At 51.1% G+C, this 18,699-nt stretch overlaps 5 protein-coding genes across 5 annotated transcripts; 3 read left to right on the plus strand and 2 right to left on the minus strand.

The window, feature by feature from the left end:
• Positions 1 to 5,966: 5,966 nt before the first annotated feature.
• CPAR01_14590 (uncharacterized protein) lies at positions 5,967 to 8,300 on the plus strand (the record flags this gene model as incomplete). Its single annotated transcript, XM_060498840.1, has 2 exons — positions 5,967 to 7,980; positions 8,047 to 8,300. The coding sequence occupies 2 exons, from the start codon at positions 5,967 to 5,969 to the stop codon at positions 8,298 to 8,300; spliced, it is 2,268 nt and encodes a 755-aa protein (XP_060342303.1).
• Positions 8,301 to 10,683: 2,383 nt separating this feature from the next.
• On the minus strand, positions 10,684 to 12,205 carry CPAR01_14591 (uncharacterized protein; the record flags this gene model as incomplete). Its single annotated transcript, XM_060498841.1, has 7 exons — positions 10,684 to 10,856; positions 10,964 to 10,984; positions 11,038 to 11,259; positions 11,347 to 11,434; positions 11,497 to 11,536; positions 11,595 to 11,860; positions 11,936 to 12,205. 7 exons carry the CDS (start codon positions 12,203 to 12,205, stop codon positions 10,684 to 10,686), a joined length of 1,080 nt encoding a protein of 359 aa, XP_060342304.1.
• A 755-nt stretch (positions 12,206 to 12,960) lies between these two features.
• On the plus strand, positions 12,961 to 13,962 carry CPAR01_14592 (uncharacterized protein; the record flags this gene model as incomplete). Its single annotated transcript, XM_060498842.1, has 4 exons — positions 12,961 to 13,207; positions 13,271 to 13,390; positions 13,449 to 13,567; positions 13,648 to 13,962. 4 exons carry the CDS (start codon positions 12,961 to 12,963, stop codon positions 13,960 to 13,962), a joined length of 801 nt encoding a protein of 266 aa, XP_060342305.1.
• Positions 13,963 to 14,146: 184 nt separating this feature from the next.
• CPAR01_14593 (uncharacterized protein) lies at positions 14,147 to 15,837 on the minus strand (the record flags this gene model as incomplete). The annotated part of the gene is made up of 4 exons (XM_060498843.1): positions 14,147 to 14,703; positions 14,752 to 14,768; positions 14,834 to 15,573; positions 15,631 to 15,837. 4 exons carry the CDS (start codon positions 15,835 to 15,837, stop codon positions 14,147 to 14,149), a joined length of 1,521 nt encoding a protein of 506 aa, XP_060342306.1.
• A 1,187-nt stretch (positions 15,838 to 17,024) lies between these two features.
• Positions 17,025 to 18,447, plus strand: CPAR01_14594 (major facilitator superfamily transporter; the record flags this gene model as incomplete). Its single annotated transcript, XM_060498844.1, has 4 exons — positions 17,025 to 17,053; positions 17,131 to 17,338; positions 17,389 to 17,860; positions 17,948 to 18,447. 4 exons carry the CDS (start codon positions 17,025 to 17,027, stop codon positions 18,445 to 18,447), a joined length of 1,209 nt encoding a protein of 402 aa, XP_060342307.1.
• Between the last annotated feature and the right edge of the window lie 252 nt (positions 18,448 to 18,699).

Consider the following 18,699-nt stretch of genomic DNA (forward strand, 5'->3'; position numbering starts at 1 on the left):
GTGCTCCGTCAATTCCGCAATGCTGCTGTCAGGCCAGTATGATCCTTGACCAAAGATGTTCGGCACTGGTGAAGGATGTTGAGCTAGCGATCTCAACCTATCTGCACAAAGTAGCCAAATGTACGGACATGCAACTTGGGTCTTTTTGGCGGGCTTGGCAAGCCAGTGGCACCCGGCAGACCAGACGCCTGTAACTATAGATGCTTGGGCGTGAGAGCGAAAGAAAGGAAAACAGATGTTTCTGAGCTAGAGTGTATATCGGGCACTGAGGCGAGACCAAACTTGGTGAAGGCCAACTGATTCATCCTGGCGCCAGAATCACCCAACCAAATTGGCATCGCTGACGTTGATGAGATTTGCACCAGGCACCAAAGGCAGAAGCCGGCCCTACAGTTAGTCATGCTCTATTCACAGCCGCCGTGTTATCAGCCTGTTGTTTGATCCCGATATATTCGGCTACGGTCTGACTACAAACCAACTGAGATCACGAGATTCTCGTTCCTCTTGACACTGTCATGACGGTAGTCAGGTCACTGGCCTTCACGTCGTCATTTTGACCACAGCGCACGAATGAATACTTTCGGGCGCTTTCATTCGGCAAAGAAGGCTCGCCAATCGATGGACATTTCGCAGAACCAGCTCCAAGGTTCCGGGGTCCTTAATTTCCAAATCGAATCAGCCTACCTACGGATACAGGCTACAGGCGCCATGCGGGGAATAAAGAAACCGACTGTGATTGGTGCTACAAGCTGCAGTGTCTGCGTTGCACGTCGTGGTTGTCAAATCCGCGATGTCCGCCGTGGTGGCCGCTGCCTTTTCATGTTGGACCCACGGACAACGGGGCTCCTTGGATCGACATGACCGACCCCGGACTGAAGCAAAAGTGTTCCCAAGTGGCAATGTTGTACACTAGCGAAAGCGTGCGACTCCGAATGTGACAGCTTTCGAGGTTGCGAGACTATGCAATCAGCATTAGATGTTGAGAAAATTGTGTGTTGAACACTGCGTATACGAAGTAGTGGTGAAGCGCCTTTGGATGTTTGAAAAGTTGAATAGGGGCTGTTCAGCTTCGGGGCAAGCATTGGGCTCGGTCGACTTGGCAATGCACAACAGTGGATTTGCGGTGCTGATCGAAGGTAACCTATTTTGCCTGTACGAGGGGCGCGGTCAGCCGGCCATCCATGCCCTGCATGCGATTTCGCGATAGCGACAGCATCGTGCGGGATGATGCCTCACATGATGAGCAAAAACCGCACCACCCGCTTTTCCTGGTGGAATCCATCCCAGACCTTTTCCGAGTGGCTTTGGTCAATTCATTTTCGGTAAGGTGTAGCTGATGTGTAGAAGCGGCAAAGAACTGGGAAGAGGCGTGTCTGGCGGCGGATTCAACGGCGCTTCTGAGTTCATACTCGCAGCCATTCTGACCGTTACTTGCGTCAGCCTGGTTTGCGTGCTTGTTGGAGTTCTTTTTGTTCCCTTCTCGTTGGACTAGCGGTTGTCCCTGGTTCGGAAGCTTCCCCTTTCCAGACCTATTCAATAGCAGCTGCAGGGTCGTCGTCTGGCGCGGCCTTTACCCAACACCCAGAACTCTCGCCGATTCCGCCGTCAGACCCATGCTAGGACGCTCGACCGCTGGGGCTGCCCACTTTGTAGAACCCACATGAATATTCATGGAACAGCGGAGACTTGGAGACGCCCAAAATTGGACGACTATGCGCTGTGCACTATCAGATGCCGAACAGGTGCATCTACCATATATTTTCCTCCTGAATGCAAAAGACAGTTGTAAATAAGTTACGAGGCTGTCTGCTCGTTGAGAACCGCGTGCGCACAGAAAAGTTTCGAAACGAACACGGGAAATGCGGGATGCGCAAAGACTCCGTCGTATCGAGCCTTGTCGCGAGGCAGATCTTTGGCGTGAGTAGCTTGGTTACAAGAGCTAACCATTCCTAGTTGTACTCGGAGGTTGGCAGCGGGTTCTCGAACGAACTTCACTGCCTTTCTCTGGCGGGGATCATATTGGATCCGTTCTTCTGGCAGGCCTTTGGCTGGTGGAGGCTACCCTGAAGTCCCTTCTTTTGGTTCTTCCTTTTACACAGGGTCGTGCGGCGGGGAAGGTGACGGGATCCTGGTCTCCAATGCCCGTCACACGGTCACAGTAGGTGAGGACAGGGATCTCGGAGACAAGAATCTTTGCAAGCCTCAGGGTGGTGTTTGCGTGTCTCGCACGTTTGGATATCCCAGCGGATGCTTGGCCGAGGCAGATGTGCCGATGCGAATAGGGGGCTAGGCGAGGTCGTTAATGACAATGAGGCGAAGAGAAGGCCCAGGCTGGGCACCCCTCCGGATCAAGGTGAAACGAACGATTTCATTGCTTCATTAGCTACGCGCGTCGAGCCGAGAAAGAAAAAAGGGATGCGTTGAGATGGAGCCTGGATTACGTGCTGTGAGTTGGAGGAGCCGGCATCAGTTTTCGGGTGTTACTTCGAGCAGAGGTTGCAGGAGGCTGGAGGCGAAAGGATGGGACTCCTCTGTTCCACGCTCTCAGCGAAAAGAATCGGTCTGCATGTTCTGAATTCCCGTGTCTCCGAAGGCTTAACAACAAGCGGTATGCTCACTGGGACATGAGCGACTTGCGTACCGGTTCTGTGGAGAGGCGGTGACCGGAGGTGACATGAAAGTGTAGCAGCGTTGCAAGACAGGTTTGACAGAGGCGAGATAGTGGCCAATTTGGTCTGGGGTCGGGGGGGAAACCCTTGGCATTGATGTTGATGGAGTTCCGGTCGGATCTACTGTCTGTGTGCCGAAACCTGAAAGATGAACGTGGATCCGAACTGGCGAGGTCTCTGAAGGAAGTCGACGATGCAGATGGGAGCCGCGGGGTTTCCAGTTGGTGACACCGTGCCCTAGGTACCTTCCGGTCGGTCCTTCCCAAGAGAAAAAGAGGAATACACCGGAAGGAAGCCAAAGCTTTGCAATTGCTTGCATGGAGAGCGGGTGCCTTCTGCTTTCTTTTCCCAATGCACGGTACGTATCCGTACCTTCTAATTTGGTGAGGTACCTGACCGTTCTTTCCGTTTTCTTCGTCCTGCCGCTGCAGACCGTACTATGCATCTGCAGTAGCTGCACGTTGGACACGGGCACAAGCCGCACAACACGGGGCAGGTTGCATCGGTCCATCTGGTCGGTCGAGGAAGGTGCGACGAGACTTTGGTCCAGAGAAGATGACTGCCACTCCGTCCGTAACTGCCCTGAGGTTCAGACATCTGGAAGTACCATGGCGCCGACCTGTCCATACAATCTGTACCTTGCCCTCTGGCTACCTTCCTTGGGCAATATGTTGTCACCTGACGTGACCACCATCATGGGTTCATGATGGAAGTCACCAACCACCTTGCTTCGTACCTTACCATCACATCAATTGCATCAGAGCCGCGTCTTTCTGGAGGCTGGGCAGTTGACCGCCCACGAGCCATCGAGCGGTAGGTAGGTATGAGAAGCTGGTGGGTCGAAATCCCGTGTATGGCGGGCAAATGTTTGTGTTGGAATCTGAAATAAGGGCAATTGAATTTCCACATCAGGCTGGAGGCTCGTGTCCGCACCAGAAGCCGTCAATGTTGCTCCCTCACAGCCACTAGACGCGATGCAAATCTTGTCTTCGGCAATGGAAGCACGAGGGATTCTCAAGCATTGGGAATTCGACCGCCACTCCATTTACACCATTCGTGTCATTGTACCTGACCGCGGGGCACATCACTTGACGTTCCCGCAAATCACGGGCATGAGTGCGGTCGTTGTAATTGCTCCCGAAGCCACAGGGTCGTCTTTTGTTTCTTTTCGCCTGCGCAATCTGAGGAACCGGAAGTATTCACTCTCGACAAGGCTACTAAGATTCATCTGGGCTGCCAACTCTAATTTGGCCCAGCTTCGACCCCAGTTCCAGCTCCAGCTCTAGCTCCAGCTGTGGCTTCTGAAGCTTGGCATTATCGTGGCTCACTTTCATTGTCTGCCTAGCCCCTCGTCCTTTTCTTCTCCTCGCTTTGCCTTGCGTGACGTTGCTTTTCGCTTCTCTCTATTGACTCCGTACATAGTACATACGGATTGACATATTTCCCTTCATCTTGGATGCCCACCTCAATTATCCTCTCCTTTTACACCCTAAGATACCCCAGCACCCGGTCCTACTGGGTTTCTATTCTTCCAACACAGTTGCCCTTCCTCATTCCTGCGCAGCATCCCTTCGGCCGCCCTTACCGCCCGCCCTGGGCCCTGCTCTGCTCCAACTTATCCAAGTACTTCGTACATGAGGTATTAGCCCCGGGAGGCGATTCGGCGGCGAGGTAGAAGTGCGGCGTGCCCTGTGCTGACTCTCTCGCATTGTGCCCGTCCGAGGTTACTGCACGAATTGTTGGTCCCGGGCTAAGGCGACCCAAAGCTGAACTACATTATTCATGCCTCTGCGCCATCCCATTGTCCGTTCTATTGTCATTGTCTGAATTTCGGGCATCGTTCATCTGCTGCCATCTCTTTTTCTCCAACTCATCCGACTTTCCATCCGTGCTTGTTCAGACTCAAGATCATCAACAAACATCAACAAACATCAGCAAACAAACCGATACTTCTCACAGAACTTCAAAGGGCGTGACGTAGGCGACGTTAAGTTTCCGACCTAGAAGAGCTTTCAATATTAAGACTACCACTGCGTAGTTCTGGGACACATTGCCTCATTCTGTACGTATTCTTCATTTCTTTCGCTCGCCTCTTCCCTTCTCAGACCCAACCTTGCCCTACTCTGGGCCGTATCTATGAGGTGCTATTCCTGTCCTCCCTCCTTCGTGTTCCCGTACAATTCTGGGCTGGTCAATACCTAGACGGCCTGGTTTGTCAGTCAGCCCTCCTCCCTCTTTCACAACCAGCCAAGGCTAGGCCTCCTTTGGCGCAAGTGTCCTTCTGGTTCTTGCTCGCTCCGAGGCGCTACAGAAGCAGGCGCACCCCCTAGCAAGGCACCATTCACCATTGCCCACACATCCCACGCCAGTCCAACCTGAGCAAGGCCCTGGTCTACAAGTATTGCAGTACTGTACGAAACTACTAGATTGCCTTGTGTATATCCCTCCTTGGTGTGGGTGGGTGAGTGGGTTGAGTGGGTGAGAGAGAGCGGGTATGGTGGGCTGGTGCTTGTGGGATCCGCGCTGGGCTGTCTCTCGCAGTCTGAGGTGCCCTCTCTCTCTGTGCCCGGCGCTGGTGCGGCCATTGCATCCTGGTGCTTGGTGCTTGGTGCTGCCCTTTTGGCCCCTCTGGGCGACTTCTTTCCGGGAACTCAGGTGGGAGGGATCCTCTAAGTCTGAGGTGCCCCTCTGCTCCGTACTCCTTTGCTTCGGCCTGCTGCCTCCGCCTCTTCCTCTCGTCTTCCAGGTTCCCCCGTCTTTGACTTACATAACAAGTCAAGCATGCCACGCACCACGCATTGCGCTGCCAAGGGCCCATTTCCAAACCCTCAACTCCATGCCTACCAGTATTCAACTTGATCAATAACTCATACACGCCGGTGGTTTGGCATTTTTCTCCCCTGGAGCTGCTCCCACTAATCTGCTTTCTCTTCTCCTTGTCTCCATTTTCTAGTTTGTCCGTCTACGCAACGTCTTAGTCGGTTTCCCGCGCATCTTTGTCATTCGTTCCTATCCGGCACGCCGAGGAAGAAACACAACCAGCCCACATTCAACGACCGCTTCCTTTCCCCTTGCCTCCCTCACAACGAAGAAACACCTTGCACGACTACCAAGGCCAAAATCTTGTCTCCTTCCTTGTCCATGTCCTAGAACAAGCCTTTGGTATCAACAAAAAAAGAAGCGCTGTGTAGGGCTTACACAACAACCATAATATAGTTGGACCAAATCTGCCTCACATCGACATTCCTGCGACAAGAAAACATTCAGACACCCTGCTGTCCAGCTTTCGGCGATTCAATGGCAGCCACGACGGCTCCGACACCGTCCGTCATGACTCCGACTGCAAGCCCGAACCATCTTCGAAAACACATTTCCCCCGAGCGTATTACTTTGGGCGACGACGCCGGCCGCAAATCGGTGTCGGCAAGAATTCGGGACGCTCCCGCTTCTCCTGTCAGGGTGAACTTTCAAGCCGAGAACTGGGCCCAGCCATCCAATGCCAACATCGAGCTGGCACAACCCTACCAAGCAGAGTTTTCTACAGTTGATCGTTCCCGAGAATACAACGCCCCTACCCCTCCTTCGCATACCTCGGGCTACGACCAGGCTGAACGACAAATGCAAAGCCATGACAGAAATAAGCTGCCTCCTCTCAAAACGTCGAACTCCTACACTGCCGAACCCGATTACTTGAGTCCAGCCAGCTCTCTCACCCCCCACCAAAATGGCCATGATCAGGGCTACAGGCCGAAGCGGGGGACCCATGGATCGGACAGCTTCAGTGCTCACAGCGCAAGAGCTCAAGATGCCAATCGCCATAGTCGGGAATCGAACACCACCACTTCGAGCAACGCCCAACAGCAGGCATCGGCGCAGTCCTCTGCGACGACAAGCGCGAGCTCCGTCTCTGGCATCAACGAGTCATCCGAATACAAAGACGAGTCTCCCGAGAGCTCGATAATGGAGGGCAACATGCCAGAGAACAACTCTGTCCCCATGTTTCAGTACTACCACCATCAGGAGTTTCCTCCTCAGCGTGTCTCTAGTGTTCCTCAGGAGCTTGACGCTCGTCGTTCCTCTTCGAACCCCAGCCTCAACGCTGATGGAACCCCCGTCAACCGTCATCTGACGCCTACCGGTTTCACCAGAAGGACCTCCATGCCCCGACCTTCGTCGGCCTACTCTGCCATCTCGGATTATGCCCCCAGAGGGCGATCCCCAAATCTGATGCCTGGAGGATCACATATGCGGACACCATCAGGCACTCGCAGGTCCCCGGAAACGAGACCAGCATCATACGCGGAGCTACTGAACGTGCCGTACCCTCAGCCAGCACCTGCCCCGATCAGCTTTGATAATAACCAGTTGCGCAATGCCGTTGGTAACAATGCATCTCTCCTCGGAGCTCAAAAAACACTGGAGATGTATCGTCAAAACGTCAAGAAGACAAACGACTTTTCTATCCAATACTCTTTTGCCGTTTTCCTCATCTCTACCGCTCAAGAGCAAGGCCTGGACCCTAGCGAGCCAGCACCTCGCAAGGCAAACTCTAGCCCAAAGAATTCCGCATCATCAACTCCCTACGACCTTCTGCGAGAGGCAAAGGGTATACTCCAGAAGCTGGCCAGCGGTGGATACCCCTTTGCTCAATACTACCTCGCAGATGGATACGCCTCTGGTCTGTTTAGCAAAGGAAAGGAGGACTATAACCAAGCGTTCCCCCTCTTCGTTCTCGCCGCAAAGCATGGTCATGCTGAGTCCGCTTACCGCACGGCGCTATGCTACGAGTTTGGTTGGGGTTGCCGCAAAGATCCTGCTAAGGCTGTCCAGTTCCTCCGCATGTCTGCGTCGAAGCGTCACCCAGGCGCAATGTCCCGACTCGGCAAGGCTTGTCTCTCGGGTGATTTGGGAGAGAAGCGGTACCGCGAGGGTATCAAATGGATGAAGCTCGCAGCAGAGGCTGCCGATGCTGTCTACAGCGCAGCTCCGTATCAGCTGGCCTGCTTGTACGAGACGGGTTACGGTGACGACATCTTCAAGGACGAGGTCTACGCAGCAGAGCTTTTCACCGCCGCCGCAGAACTTGGCCACCCAGAGGCCAACTTCCGCATGGGTGAGGCATATGAATATGGGAAGCTCAGCTGCCCCCGCGATCCAGCACTAAGCGTGCACTTCTACACTGGTGCTGCTGAGCGAGGACATGCCGGTGCTATGATGGGCCTTTGTGCATGGTATATGGTCGGTGCGGAACCGATCTTGGAAAAGGACGAAGAAGAAGCTTACGAGTGGGCTCGCCGTTCAGCCGAGATGGGTAAGTTGAGAGACTTCTGCAAAATATCAACTGAATGAGGCAATTAGGCTAATCACACCTATGCAGGTTTCGTCAAGGCCCAGTACGCTGTGGGCTACTTCACAGAGATGGGCATCGGCTGCCGGCGTGACATCTTGGAGGCCAATGTCTGGTATGTCAAGGCTGCAGACGCAGGCGATGAGCGCGCGAAACAGCGATTGGCAATTATCCAGGCAGCTGTCAGCGGCGGCACCCCGATGGAAGTCGCCCCTCCCCGTAGTGGAAAGATCAAGAAGGGCGGCGAAGAGAAGGATAAGGACAAGGATTGCATTGTGATGTGAGGAGTCACACTCAAGGAGCCGTATCGACGGGATCACACCAAAACACACCGGCGTTGGACAGGAGGTCAAGAAAATTCAATTTCACTAATAATGACGAGGAGGGGCGCCTCTATTTCCGGAGAATGTTCAAGGGTTGACTTTTGCCGACGTTACTCGACGGTTGGATAACGGACAAGAGCCGTTTCAATTGGCATATCACCGGTTTTCTTCGTTTTCTCGCACCCATGGGCATCTACAAAAGAGGATTGGAACTATGGGCGGGTGTTGACGGGATGCAGTGAGGGGAGTTGCTGCGCGTTGAAGAAAGGGGCAAAGCATGTCTGTCTCGACGACCCAAAGACTATTCATCTTCCCGTCTCCCACCAATTTTCGGTCTTTTCGTTTTGTTTCTGGTCTTTTTTCTTCATCCAAGGCGGGGGCTTTCATGAAACTGCATTTGCATTGCATGAGAATCCGGGCACAAACGGGTGCTTCATGATCTAATCATGGTCGGAATTTCTAGCCTGGGAATTCCATTGAACAAGGCGTTTGGAGAGGGGGGAAACACATTGCGATTCAAGACAGACAAGAGTTGCGCGGGTGTGTACACGCCTGGCTGAGCCTTCAGAGGAGCCTGTACATACGAGATACCATAATCCCCTGTCTCGGACAGGCGTTTTTGAGCTTTGTAATCCTGTGTTTGATGAGTGACTTGCGAGAATCAGACGATGGCGTTCACAGCGGTGGTGGCTGTCTGGTTTCTGGTTGATCCCGGCTCTTTGGGTTGTTTAGGCCACTGAGTGCCTCGTTCATCAATTTTCGAGACAGGTTTCCCTTGAGAGGTCCCTCTCAACTTGCGTTACGTGTTCGTCTGTACTCGGCCGAACCTCTCTAGTTTTTTTTTCCCTCGCGGTGATTCAGAATCCGGTCCAGCGTCAGAGGCTCCTCCATTGTGGATCATCGCCGTTGCGTATACACATGAAAGACGTGTGTGTCTTCCAATGCCTCAAGTTTTGGCGTGTGACGTGCCAAGACTAAGCTTGATTCAAAGTAGGCCCGATGAGGCGTTGATGAGAAATTTCCCACCCTCCTCCAGTCTTGGTTTCTGGTTTCCCCTTCTCAAGCTTGACATCCCATATAGGTGAAATGTATGGGGATGAGGCGCCCGGGTTTGAGTTTGAGAGACGTTGAACTTGTGGTCTTTGCTTTTCGCCTTGCGGCGATACTGCCGCCGCGCCGCGTGTCATTGAGGTTGCAGGCGACAGGCGTGTAAGAGATTTTGAGAAAGCTCGGGGCGCACACTTTTCTTTGTTTGACTCGTCAGACTCGTCAGCGTTTTCTCCCTGTTGACATGGCGTCCCTTTCTTCGGATTGTGGGAGGAAACGGTAGATTGAGGGCGCGCGGCTTTTGTGACTTGATTGGGGGAAGGGAAAATATGTTCTGGAACATTATTTAGGGCTGAGATCTTTCTTCTTTCAAACAGAGTGGCTTTCCGTGGTGTGTCGTTTGTTTCTGAGATGTTTTGGTCTGGTTTGCCTTCTATGGTGGTCTGTGGAGCGAGTCTCTTGTGAACATGGTGTTCGGTAGCTTGCCGGGTGGTGTGAAATTGTAACGGGTTATGTATTGTTGCTCTTCTACATCTGTATCTGTTGCAAAGCTCACGGATATTGCCCTGCACTCATTCATCGCCAGGAAGTCCTGCATCAGGCAGTTCTCGGCGGAAGTACATTGCTTAGGATACTGCGTCTGAACCTGAAAGAAGTGATAGATGTTGATTAGGTCCGGGAAAGCATCATCGTGTGAGCTGTTCAGAGTAGCGCCGTGTCTTTCCGGAGGGTAGACGATCTACCCTTGAGGAGACTTCTTCTTTACGTTGATATGACGAACCTTCCAATGGTAGTTGTCATCTCGTTGGGTGCGAGTGCACTTCAATCCGCAACAACTACCTCTTTCCTAACCACGACGATGATCTAGGTCACGGTCTGTCAGCTTCTGAGATGTCACGGCAGCAATTGTTATTGCCAACTAAGACAAATGATCTCAGCGTGAAGACCGCGTCTTCTTATTTCTCATCTATTTTTGCTTGGTGTAGAATGCCTGCAGCCTGTTCTCCCTAGGAATTCGGAGGCACGGGTGTTATCAACGTCGCAATAAAGTGTCCAACCTCTAGTTATCATGTCAGAGAAGAACATTCAAGAACCGTTGCATAAAGACGAAATTGGAAGATCCCAAGTGTACTCCATGGGTAAGCTGCATTTGAGAGAACTTTCTCCTTCTATCCTAACAGACGGGTCACTGACGAAACATTTGTTTCCCAACAATAGCTGATGTGCAATATAGATGCCTCAAGATCAACCAATGGCCCACGTGATACTTGAGACGGTTCTGACTGGATACTATATCTCACTGCTTGACGTAAAACGACCTTAGGTACTCTTCCGCCGCGGCCTCTCCTGAGGCGAGCCCCTCTTCTTTTGCCCACTTCTGGTACTCTGGCGTTTTGAAAAACTCCTTGTAGTCAACACCTCCCTCTTGATCTACCCAGCTGAACTTGCCGTGTTCGTCTAAGAAGTTGCCTATTGTTAATCATTAGCAATAGTCAATTTGGTGCTGGGACTGCTCGAGGAGTGGTGAACAGAGGAGACACGTAGGAGTTTCCACGCCGCGACCACCGCAAACTTACCGTAAATTGGATGCTTCGTGTCTACACAGATCTTTATCAGCCATCCTCAATATCCTAATTCCAGTTTTGCTTACCTGTGAATTGAGATATGGAAGTAGACTTTCTCACGGAATGCTCTGAACCCCAGTCCATCAACTGTGACCAGTCGGCACAGGTACGTTCGACACCGTCCCAGTTAATGACCGAGTGGAAATCGTGGAGAGTCCAATGAAGTAGAACGGGGGTCAAATCTGCCTGGCATTTCACGGACTCCATGATATGATGGAGACAGTGTCCTGAGGCAAAGTCGGAATCAGCTACAAGTTCTCTCACATATTTGTACATCAATGCCGCCGGGATCCAGTCCGGACTCAAGCACGCATTCTTCTAGGACTTCAACTGACCAATATGACTCTTCTGAGTTGCATCCTCCTTCTCCGTGGTATTGGGAGTGTAATAGTACTCTCTATGCGCAACCTGGTATAAATAGTTCTACAACGGAGTAAGACTTTAGCATTCGAAACGTCGCCGGGAGAATGGACATCGAGGCTTACGATGCAGTGTAAGTTATGCACCATAGCAAGGCCCCCAAGACTTCAATACAGTCAGCCAGATCGTACTGCCAACAAAAACGTTATCCTTGTATGAATACTTACTAGCCGCCTTCTCCATCGTTGAAAGGTATCGCATCTGCCTCCATGCCAAGTCGGTATACCTCGGATTCCGGGATTCGGTTGGCAAACGCTGCGATTGATTAGTGAACCGGTGTCGAGGCTCCGCATCAACCGACACAAAGGGCTTGCCTGAAAGTAATGCAGACCAATTTGCATCTACCTCTGGGCTCGGGTTGCCCAAAAGTGGGTGGTCATGACCTGGCGTCACTGGATTTACGGGCTGTGGGTTGAACTCAACCTTGTCCTGGAAAGAGAGACGGTCTAGTCAGTGAAAGAAACAACAACAACTCAAGAATTGCTCCGAAGTTGTTCAACATACCCACACATGTACCGTGTCTGGTGTAGTGAGTCGAGGGCAGAATGGCTTGTAGATGACTTCACGGGCATAGTAAAGTACTGCCCACGTATAAATTGCTAGGATGAGGAGTGAAGCAAGTATTTGGAGTGCTCTCCTTGACTTTGATGTGCCTCTACAGGAGTTCCATTTTCTCTGATCCAAGGGGTATTCTTCGTGGTCGTCGTCGGTCTTCACGTCCTCGAAACCGTCGTCAGAGACCGGCTTATACTTGACTGCAGGTGTTGCAGACATGTCTTGTGTGGTCGTTGTTTCACAAGCGCGCTGCAGGCAGCATTAACGATAGTCGGTACGGAATAGGTGAGTTCGTCAAAAGAAAGTACGAGTGACCGCGCTGCCACGGAAGGGGAGACATTGTCAATCTGGAGGATGCCGGCCGGCCATATCTGATGGTTTGTACAGACTGCTCACGAATCTCTGCGTGGGCAGTAATACTTGGTGAATCTTTCGCTTCTTAAAACTACTCTAAGAGAGCCCCTTGGTGTAGAATTAGCAGTAGGCGAAAAAGACTCCCACCGGATGCGAGAGGCTATGCCACAAAGGTGAGAGGCCCGGAAGATAGAGTTCATCAGATATCAGGTGGCTAGGAAGACCGTCACATCATGATCCTGGGGCGGGAAGTATCCTCACGCCAAGGCTTGTTGACAGCAGATGGAACGTCAATCTTGTACCCTGGTATCATGGACACACCCCAAGAATTAATTCTGCCTCCTCCGTGCCGTTACTCCGATCTCCAAGCCTGGGTGTGGGTTTGGTGGATGCTGGTATTATCAGAAGGTAACGGTGAACCCTCCTTCGATAACCGGTCTAGACCGACTGCCTGGGCAGTCTTTGTCCTGCCACCTTTGCCTGACTTGACTGACGCCGGCCTCTTCGTCCTTGAGGCACCCTTCAGAGTCTCCTGTCTCAGTCAACCTCAGACTCGAGAGTCCCTAGACGTGCTATTTGCTGCCACACCTAGACTTGCACACTTTAGGAATCTTCACACCATGTCGTCTCTTTCTGAAGATGCGAAGCCCTTCTTACCGAGCGAAAGTGGCGATTCCAGTTTCGACTTAGCCCCGGCTGAGAGATCGAAACTGCGGCAAGACCGATCGACTGAGTCCCGCTGGCGAAAGAGACTCTGGGTCAGCCATGTTATCTTCTTGGGATTCAACGTTGCGTTCCTCATCTACAATATCAGTGATGTTGGGAAACACATCGGGCCAGAGGCCGCAGTGCTCGAAAGAGCCTACTGTGAGAAAATTTCCTTCGCCTAGTATCATGGTCATGCAATGATACTGATATCGAATGTCGTAGCACCGGCACAGATGGCTATTCGTTATACAGTCAAGGAGGAAGCCCCTATGTTGCCCGACAACGTGCTCACCGGTCCGCCCGGCCCTGAGGCTGATAAGGCGTGGGAAGAACTTGAGAAACGTGAGTTCAACGCCACAGCTCAGCATTTGCTACATCAGATCCTAAAACTTCCATGAAGCATTCATGCTCAGGTTCTCCGAAGATGAGATGAACAGAATGCAAAAGACCTCGCTCGCCCTCAAAGACGGAAGCGGGTATATCGGTTATTTGGAGTCTTTCCACATGTTGCATTGTGTTGTAAGTGGCGTCTTCCTTGATTTACCATTCCCGAGAATGAATTCACCTTCTTCGCTGTCACATCACTGACTGGCCAACAGAAGAGTGCTTGGAAGTCCCAATACATGGATCACTATGGCAGTGGACATTCGACCAAGCCCGGTCATCTAGCTCATTGTCTCAACGTACTCATCCAAGGTATCATGTGCAACGCAGACACATCGATCGGAACATATCATTGGAAAGAAGGGGGGACTATCAAGGGTAAGGAGATGATGGACATTGAGGCTAACAGGACCGGACATCGCCAATGCACCGACTTTAGCAAGCTTCAAGCTTGGGCTACCAAGCGAACTCTTGACTTTGATGTCCACGATACTGACAAGTTTCTGCGTACCTTGAAGCCGGAACACTAGGGTCTGGTAAATAGCATCGTTGTTGATACTTGGAGGCACGAGCGAAAAGACATTCAAAGATCTTCGTTCATGGCCACATCTCCATTGACTCTCAGGAATAAATGTAGCTAGCTTCTAGATACAAGTCTGAACAGTTACCAGCCCTGGATAATGAGATCGTTGCGACATCTTCCATGAACCGCAGTCAATGTGACTTATGAATTAGATACGCTGACCAAAACACAGCGATGCTGGATAGCCGAAAGATCCAGGCCACACTGTCCTCGACCCCGAGAACCTTTAGAACTGCCAAGATGACTGCGCAAACTAGAGTTGAGCCAATTTGAGGGAGAGATATCGCCATGTTGTGCAGTCCTAGGATCCATGCAACATCGCTGTCCTGCTTTCCAACGGATAGCTCAGAGATCTCTGCGCTGATCAAGGCAAATGGAGCCCACATCGTTACGGCAGCCGTGGATCCCATCATGGCGACAACGATGGCCGCCGTGGCTCCGCTGCGTGCGACAAAGGTGAGATGCATGCAGTATCCCAAGAAGCACTGCGACGCAAACCAGACTCTGGGAAGGTTGTGAGAGAGTGCCGGCTTGTAGCGGTCAAGTATCTGAAGCAAAATACTCGCAGCGAATGCTCCTAATGCGAAAGCAAAAGAGGCAAAGAAACCAAAGTCCTTTGCACTTTCGATGAGTTCTAGATCTGGTTCCCCAAACTGCCTTTGCCTTTGCTCGAGTTTGTCAGAAAGGGCTGGGAGATGTTAGTATTGGAAGTACTTCAACAGTTCTGGTCTTCTACCTGTCTCATAAGCGAACCTGAATCAAGTCCACGAGTTAGTCACTGGGCGCAAAAGTTTTTATAGGAGTCGGACGCTGCTTACGTTGACATGTAGTATAAAACAGGAAACCATCCTGCCCACGCCCAGAATTGGATCTCGCAAACCCGGCGGCTGCGTGGAGGGATTTGTTTCCACCGTTTGGCTAGCCCTGTCGGTGAGATGATGGACCATGACTGTTGCGCAAAAGAGGGCTGGCGGTCACGCAAAGGTGCGACGTTCTGGTCAGTAATGAAATAGCACGTGAAACCGACTGTCGTGAAGGTACAAGCTGCAACCACAACGGCGAGTAACTTGAAACGGTCATCGCTGTTTACATCAGTCGAGGACCACTGGGCATCCACAAAGCCAACAGAAGAGAGCACCACGTTTCCTAGCACGTTCCATCGCATGGCCCAGGAGGCTGCGACAGACTGTTGACTGGGAGGGGTGTTATCTACTATCAGAGCCCTGACGCCGACTGCGTATGCCTGCAGTGCAAAAGTAGTGACAACGACTGAGAAGACTGCAAGAATCTGCGTCGGTAGGTGCGCCGAGCTGGCGGAACGATCAACACTGGAACTCCATGCCCAAGTTGTGAGTTCCTCTGAGTACGCCAATGCTAGCAGAAAGATAGTTGCGCATAGCGAACCTCCTACGATGAATGGCTTCCTTCTACCCCAGGCGTGTTGTGAATCGTCGCTGAACACACCGAGAATAGGCTGCGCAAAGACGCCAGATATAGGACCGGTGACCCATACCAAGGATATAATGGATTTGGGAATGCCTAGCGAGATCAAGTAGGGCTTTGAGCTATTCGTCAGTCACTCAGCTGGGGTTGGGTTGGAGGGGAAAAGACTGACAGTGCCGCTCGAAGTCAAAAGAAACCAACACACTTGAAGGCCTAGACTAGGAGACGTGAGCAGGAGCAAGCCTGAAAGCTTGAGCAAGGTGTACTTCTGGGGAATTTCTTCCCCAAGCTCTGCTAGTTCTAGGTTCTCTGTGCTAGACGCAGATCCGGGAGAGTAGAGAGCCCCTGAGGTCGGCTCGCCCACTGTGACACGAGGCATTTCCTGTATGGACAGGATGAGGTGAGTGACGCTGCCTCCTGTTCCACATTGATCGGAGATACTTGCAAGAGCTCAAAGTTGATTTGTTATAGTAGAAGATGTAAGCATGACCTGGTGTCGCCGAGTCCTCGCCGGAGACCGCTGTCTTTTTCCGGCGTGGAAGAGCCATACGCTTCCTAGCCCTGGTCAATTACGGATAGATACTTTGCTGCGGAACACTCCGGCGGCAACGGCGTCATGAGTCGGATGCACATGCTGGTTGTCCCTGGAGTGTGTAGCGTGTAACTTCTCACTTTCCTCAGTCCTTCTTTCATGTCCACGTATTACGCATATTACCCATGCGGGCGGGTACCTTGTAAACTCTGTTTATCAACCGAGTTCCTTGGCCCGTTCTTGCCGACGAGCCACCCTTGTCAGGATCAGCACAGTGCCTGATGAATGGGGCTGGACATAAGATTGGAATTCTATGATGAATGATATTGCCGATATGGCTTGATTGGTAAAGGGAGTGGGCACTTGTGTATCGAATAAACGCTGGTCAGTGGTGCCAACGATCTTCTCGAGTTCCAAGGCATGTATCCGCCAACTTTGCCCTCCATCAAGAACAACGCTTACATGGCACATTACTCCGAACCAACACACGACTACTAACGCTGATGGTATCGCCAAAGCTAGACTCTTGACATCTCAGTATGTCAGATGGTTACGCATCGGTAAGCTGGTCTTCTCTACCACGAAAAGACCAGCTATTCCTACTTTTCATGATACGATTCAGTGAACCAGTCGTCAGGGTTTCTATCGGAGCGTACATCTACTACCAACTTAAATCACTCGATCCATCATTATCCAGTGCTGAAGTGATTACACAATCCGCATATCTTCAGACGGCTTATACTATTGCGCAAGCTATCTCATCTTTGCTATGGGGCGTGGTGTCGGATTCTCCCAGAGGGGGAAGGAAGCTAGTTGTGCTAACGAGTTTGTCTGGATCATGTAAGTCAACACTGTAGGGGTATCACATATGGGTTGCGAAAGATCCATCTAATTTCTGATGTCAACTGACTTTCTAAATGTCATGCACAGTCATAAGTTGTGCGCTGTTTGGTTTCATCACTAGCTTCAAGCAGGCCGTCTTCCTTCGAATTTTTGAGGGGATAACCAACGGGAATGTCGCTATGGTGAGAACGATGGTCTCCGAAGTTGTTCAGGAAAAGCGGTAAGTTGTTTCCCATTATGGAGGATCAGAAATATAGGATTATAAACAACCAAGACTGACCGACATACTCAAAATAGTTTCCAAGCCAGGGCTTTTGCACTATTACCAATTGCTACTCGAATGGCCATAATTATCAGCCCACTCGTGGCAGGTTGGACTGTTCAGCTTGAAACAACAGGCCAAGACGACAGTTTTGTGAGGAGACACCCATATGCACTGCCTGCCTTACTGAACGCCGGCTTCTTGCTTCTTCTCCTAATTGCTGCATTTCTGTTTCTTGAAGAGGTATGTTGTCATCAATAAATGCTCAGTTTCGACTTATTGCTTCCCTTTAGACTGACGAAGGGCAGACATCAAAATCTCTAAGAGGTCGATTCGACCCTGGAATCGCTTTCTCCAAGAACTTGCTGTCATTATTCCGCTTGGTTCCATTCAGAAAGGCAGATGACGCTCAGTACTCACGTATAAACTCAGAAGAAGAGGATGGAGAAGAGATGGGTTTCTTGAAGGAGACTGACGGGAATGATCACTCTGGCGCTTCCACACCCCCAGAGGTTCCCGTTACACCAAGTGAAAAGAACTTGAAGCTCCCTACACGTCGCATTTTCACCACTAACATGCTCCTGGTTCTATTGGCAACTCTTCTTTATGAACTCCATCTTAACAGCGTCAGCGTTGCCATGGCCAATATGCTAGTCGATCCGGTTTCCACCAAAGAAGCCGAACTGTCAAGAGTTCTGCCATTCCGCTTCGGGGGCGGCGCCGGATTTAGGCCGAAGTCTCTTGCCTGGTACTCAACTGTGTTTGGTAAGATCTTAAATACCTCACTTTGTTCATTGATAATGTGAGAACTCCTCCATATGAAGAGCTATTGGCTAACATGACGCAATATAGGGATTGTCGGTATTCCCATGCAGATTTTTGTTTACCCTTGGCTTAATCAGCGCCTTGGCTGTTTGAGACTCTGGCAACTATTCTATCTCGGATTCCCCTTGCTTTATTTTGCATACCCATATGTTGCTGTCATTCCATCTTCTACACCGCCTCCATCCGAAAAGACTGGTGTGGCTGTATGGGCGTTTTTGGTGGTAATTCAAACCTCAACATCTCTCATAACGAGTGTTGTGACGCCCTCGCAGCTGCTACTGGCGAATTTCTCCTCGCCTCATCCATCGGCACTGGGAAGGACTCATAGTATCACGTTCTTCACGTCGATGGCGGTTCGAGCTGCCAGTTCAGCCATGGCTGGAAATATGTACGCTTTTGGGTCGACACACAACTTGACTGGGGTCATATTCTGGTTTAGTAGCGCTGTGTCGCTTATAGCTATCATTGTCACCCGGTTTGTGAGAGAAGGAAATGGCCATGAAATCAAGCTTCTGGGAGAGAACTAAGGCGAACTAAGACTAGTAGTGGACTCGAAAGACTCAATCACACTACAAAAGTTATCTTTCTTTTGCCTATACTTGTACTCAACCATTGATAAGGACCATGTATATTCTGTTCTTTGATTCCCAGAAAGTAATAAGCAGATGGACAAAGAAGACAAAGATGTTGTGCTAGGCCAATCGAATAGTTGGGTCAGCATGTTCTAGACACGGAAGCTTAGAAACTTCTTTTTATTACCCATCTGTAACTAAGAACAA

Source organism: Colletotrichum paranaense, assembly GCF_030867605.1.
Source record: "Colletotrichum paranaense strain IMI 384185 chromosome Unknown Scaffold_16.1, whole genome shotgun sequence".
NCBI lineage: Eukaryota > Fungi > Ascomycota > Sordariomycetes > Glomerellales > Glomerellaceae > Colletotrichum > Colletotrichum paranaense.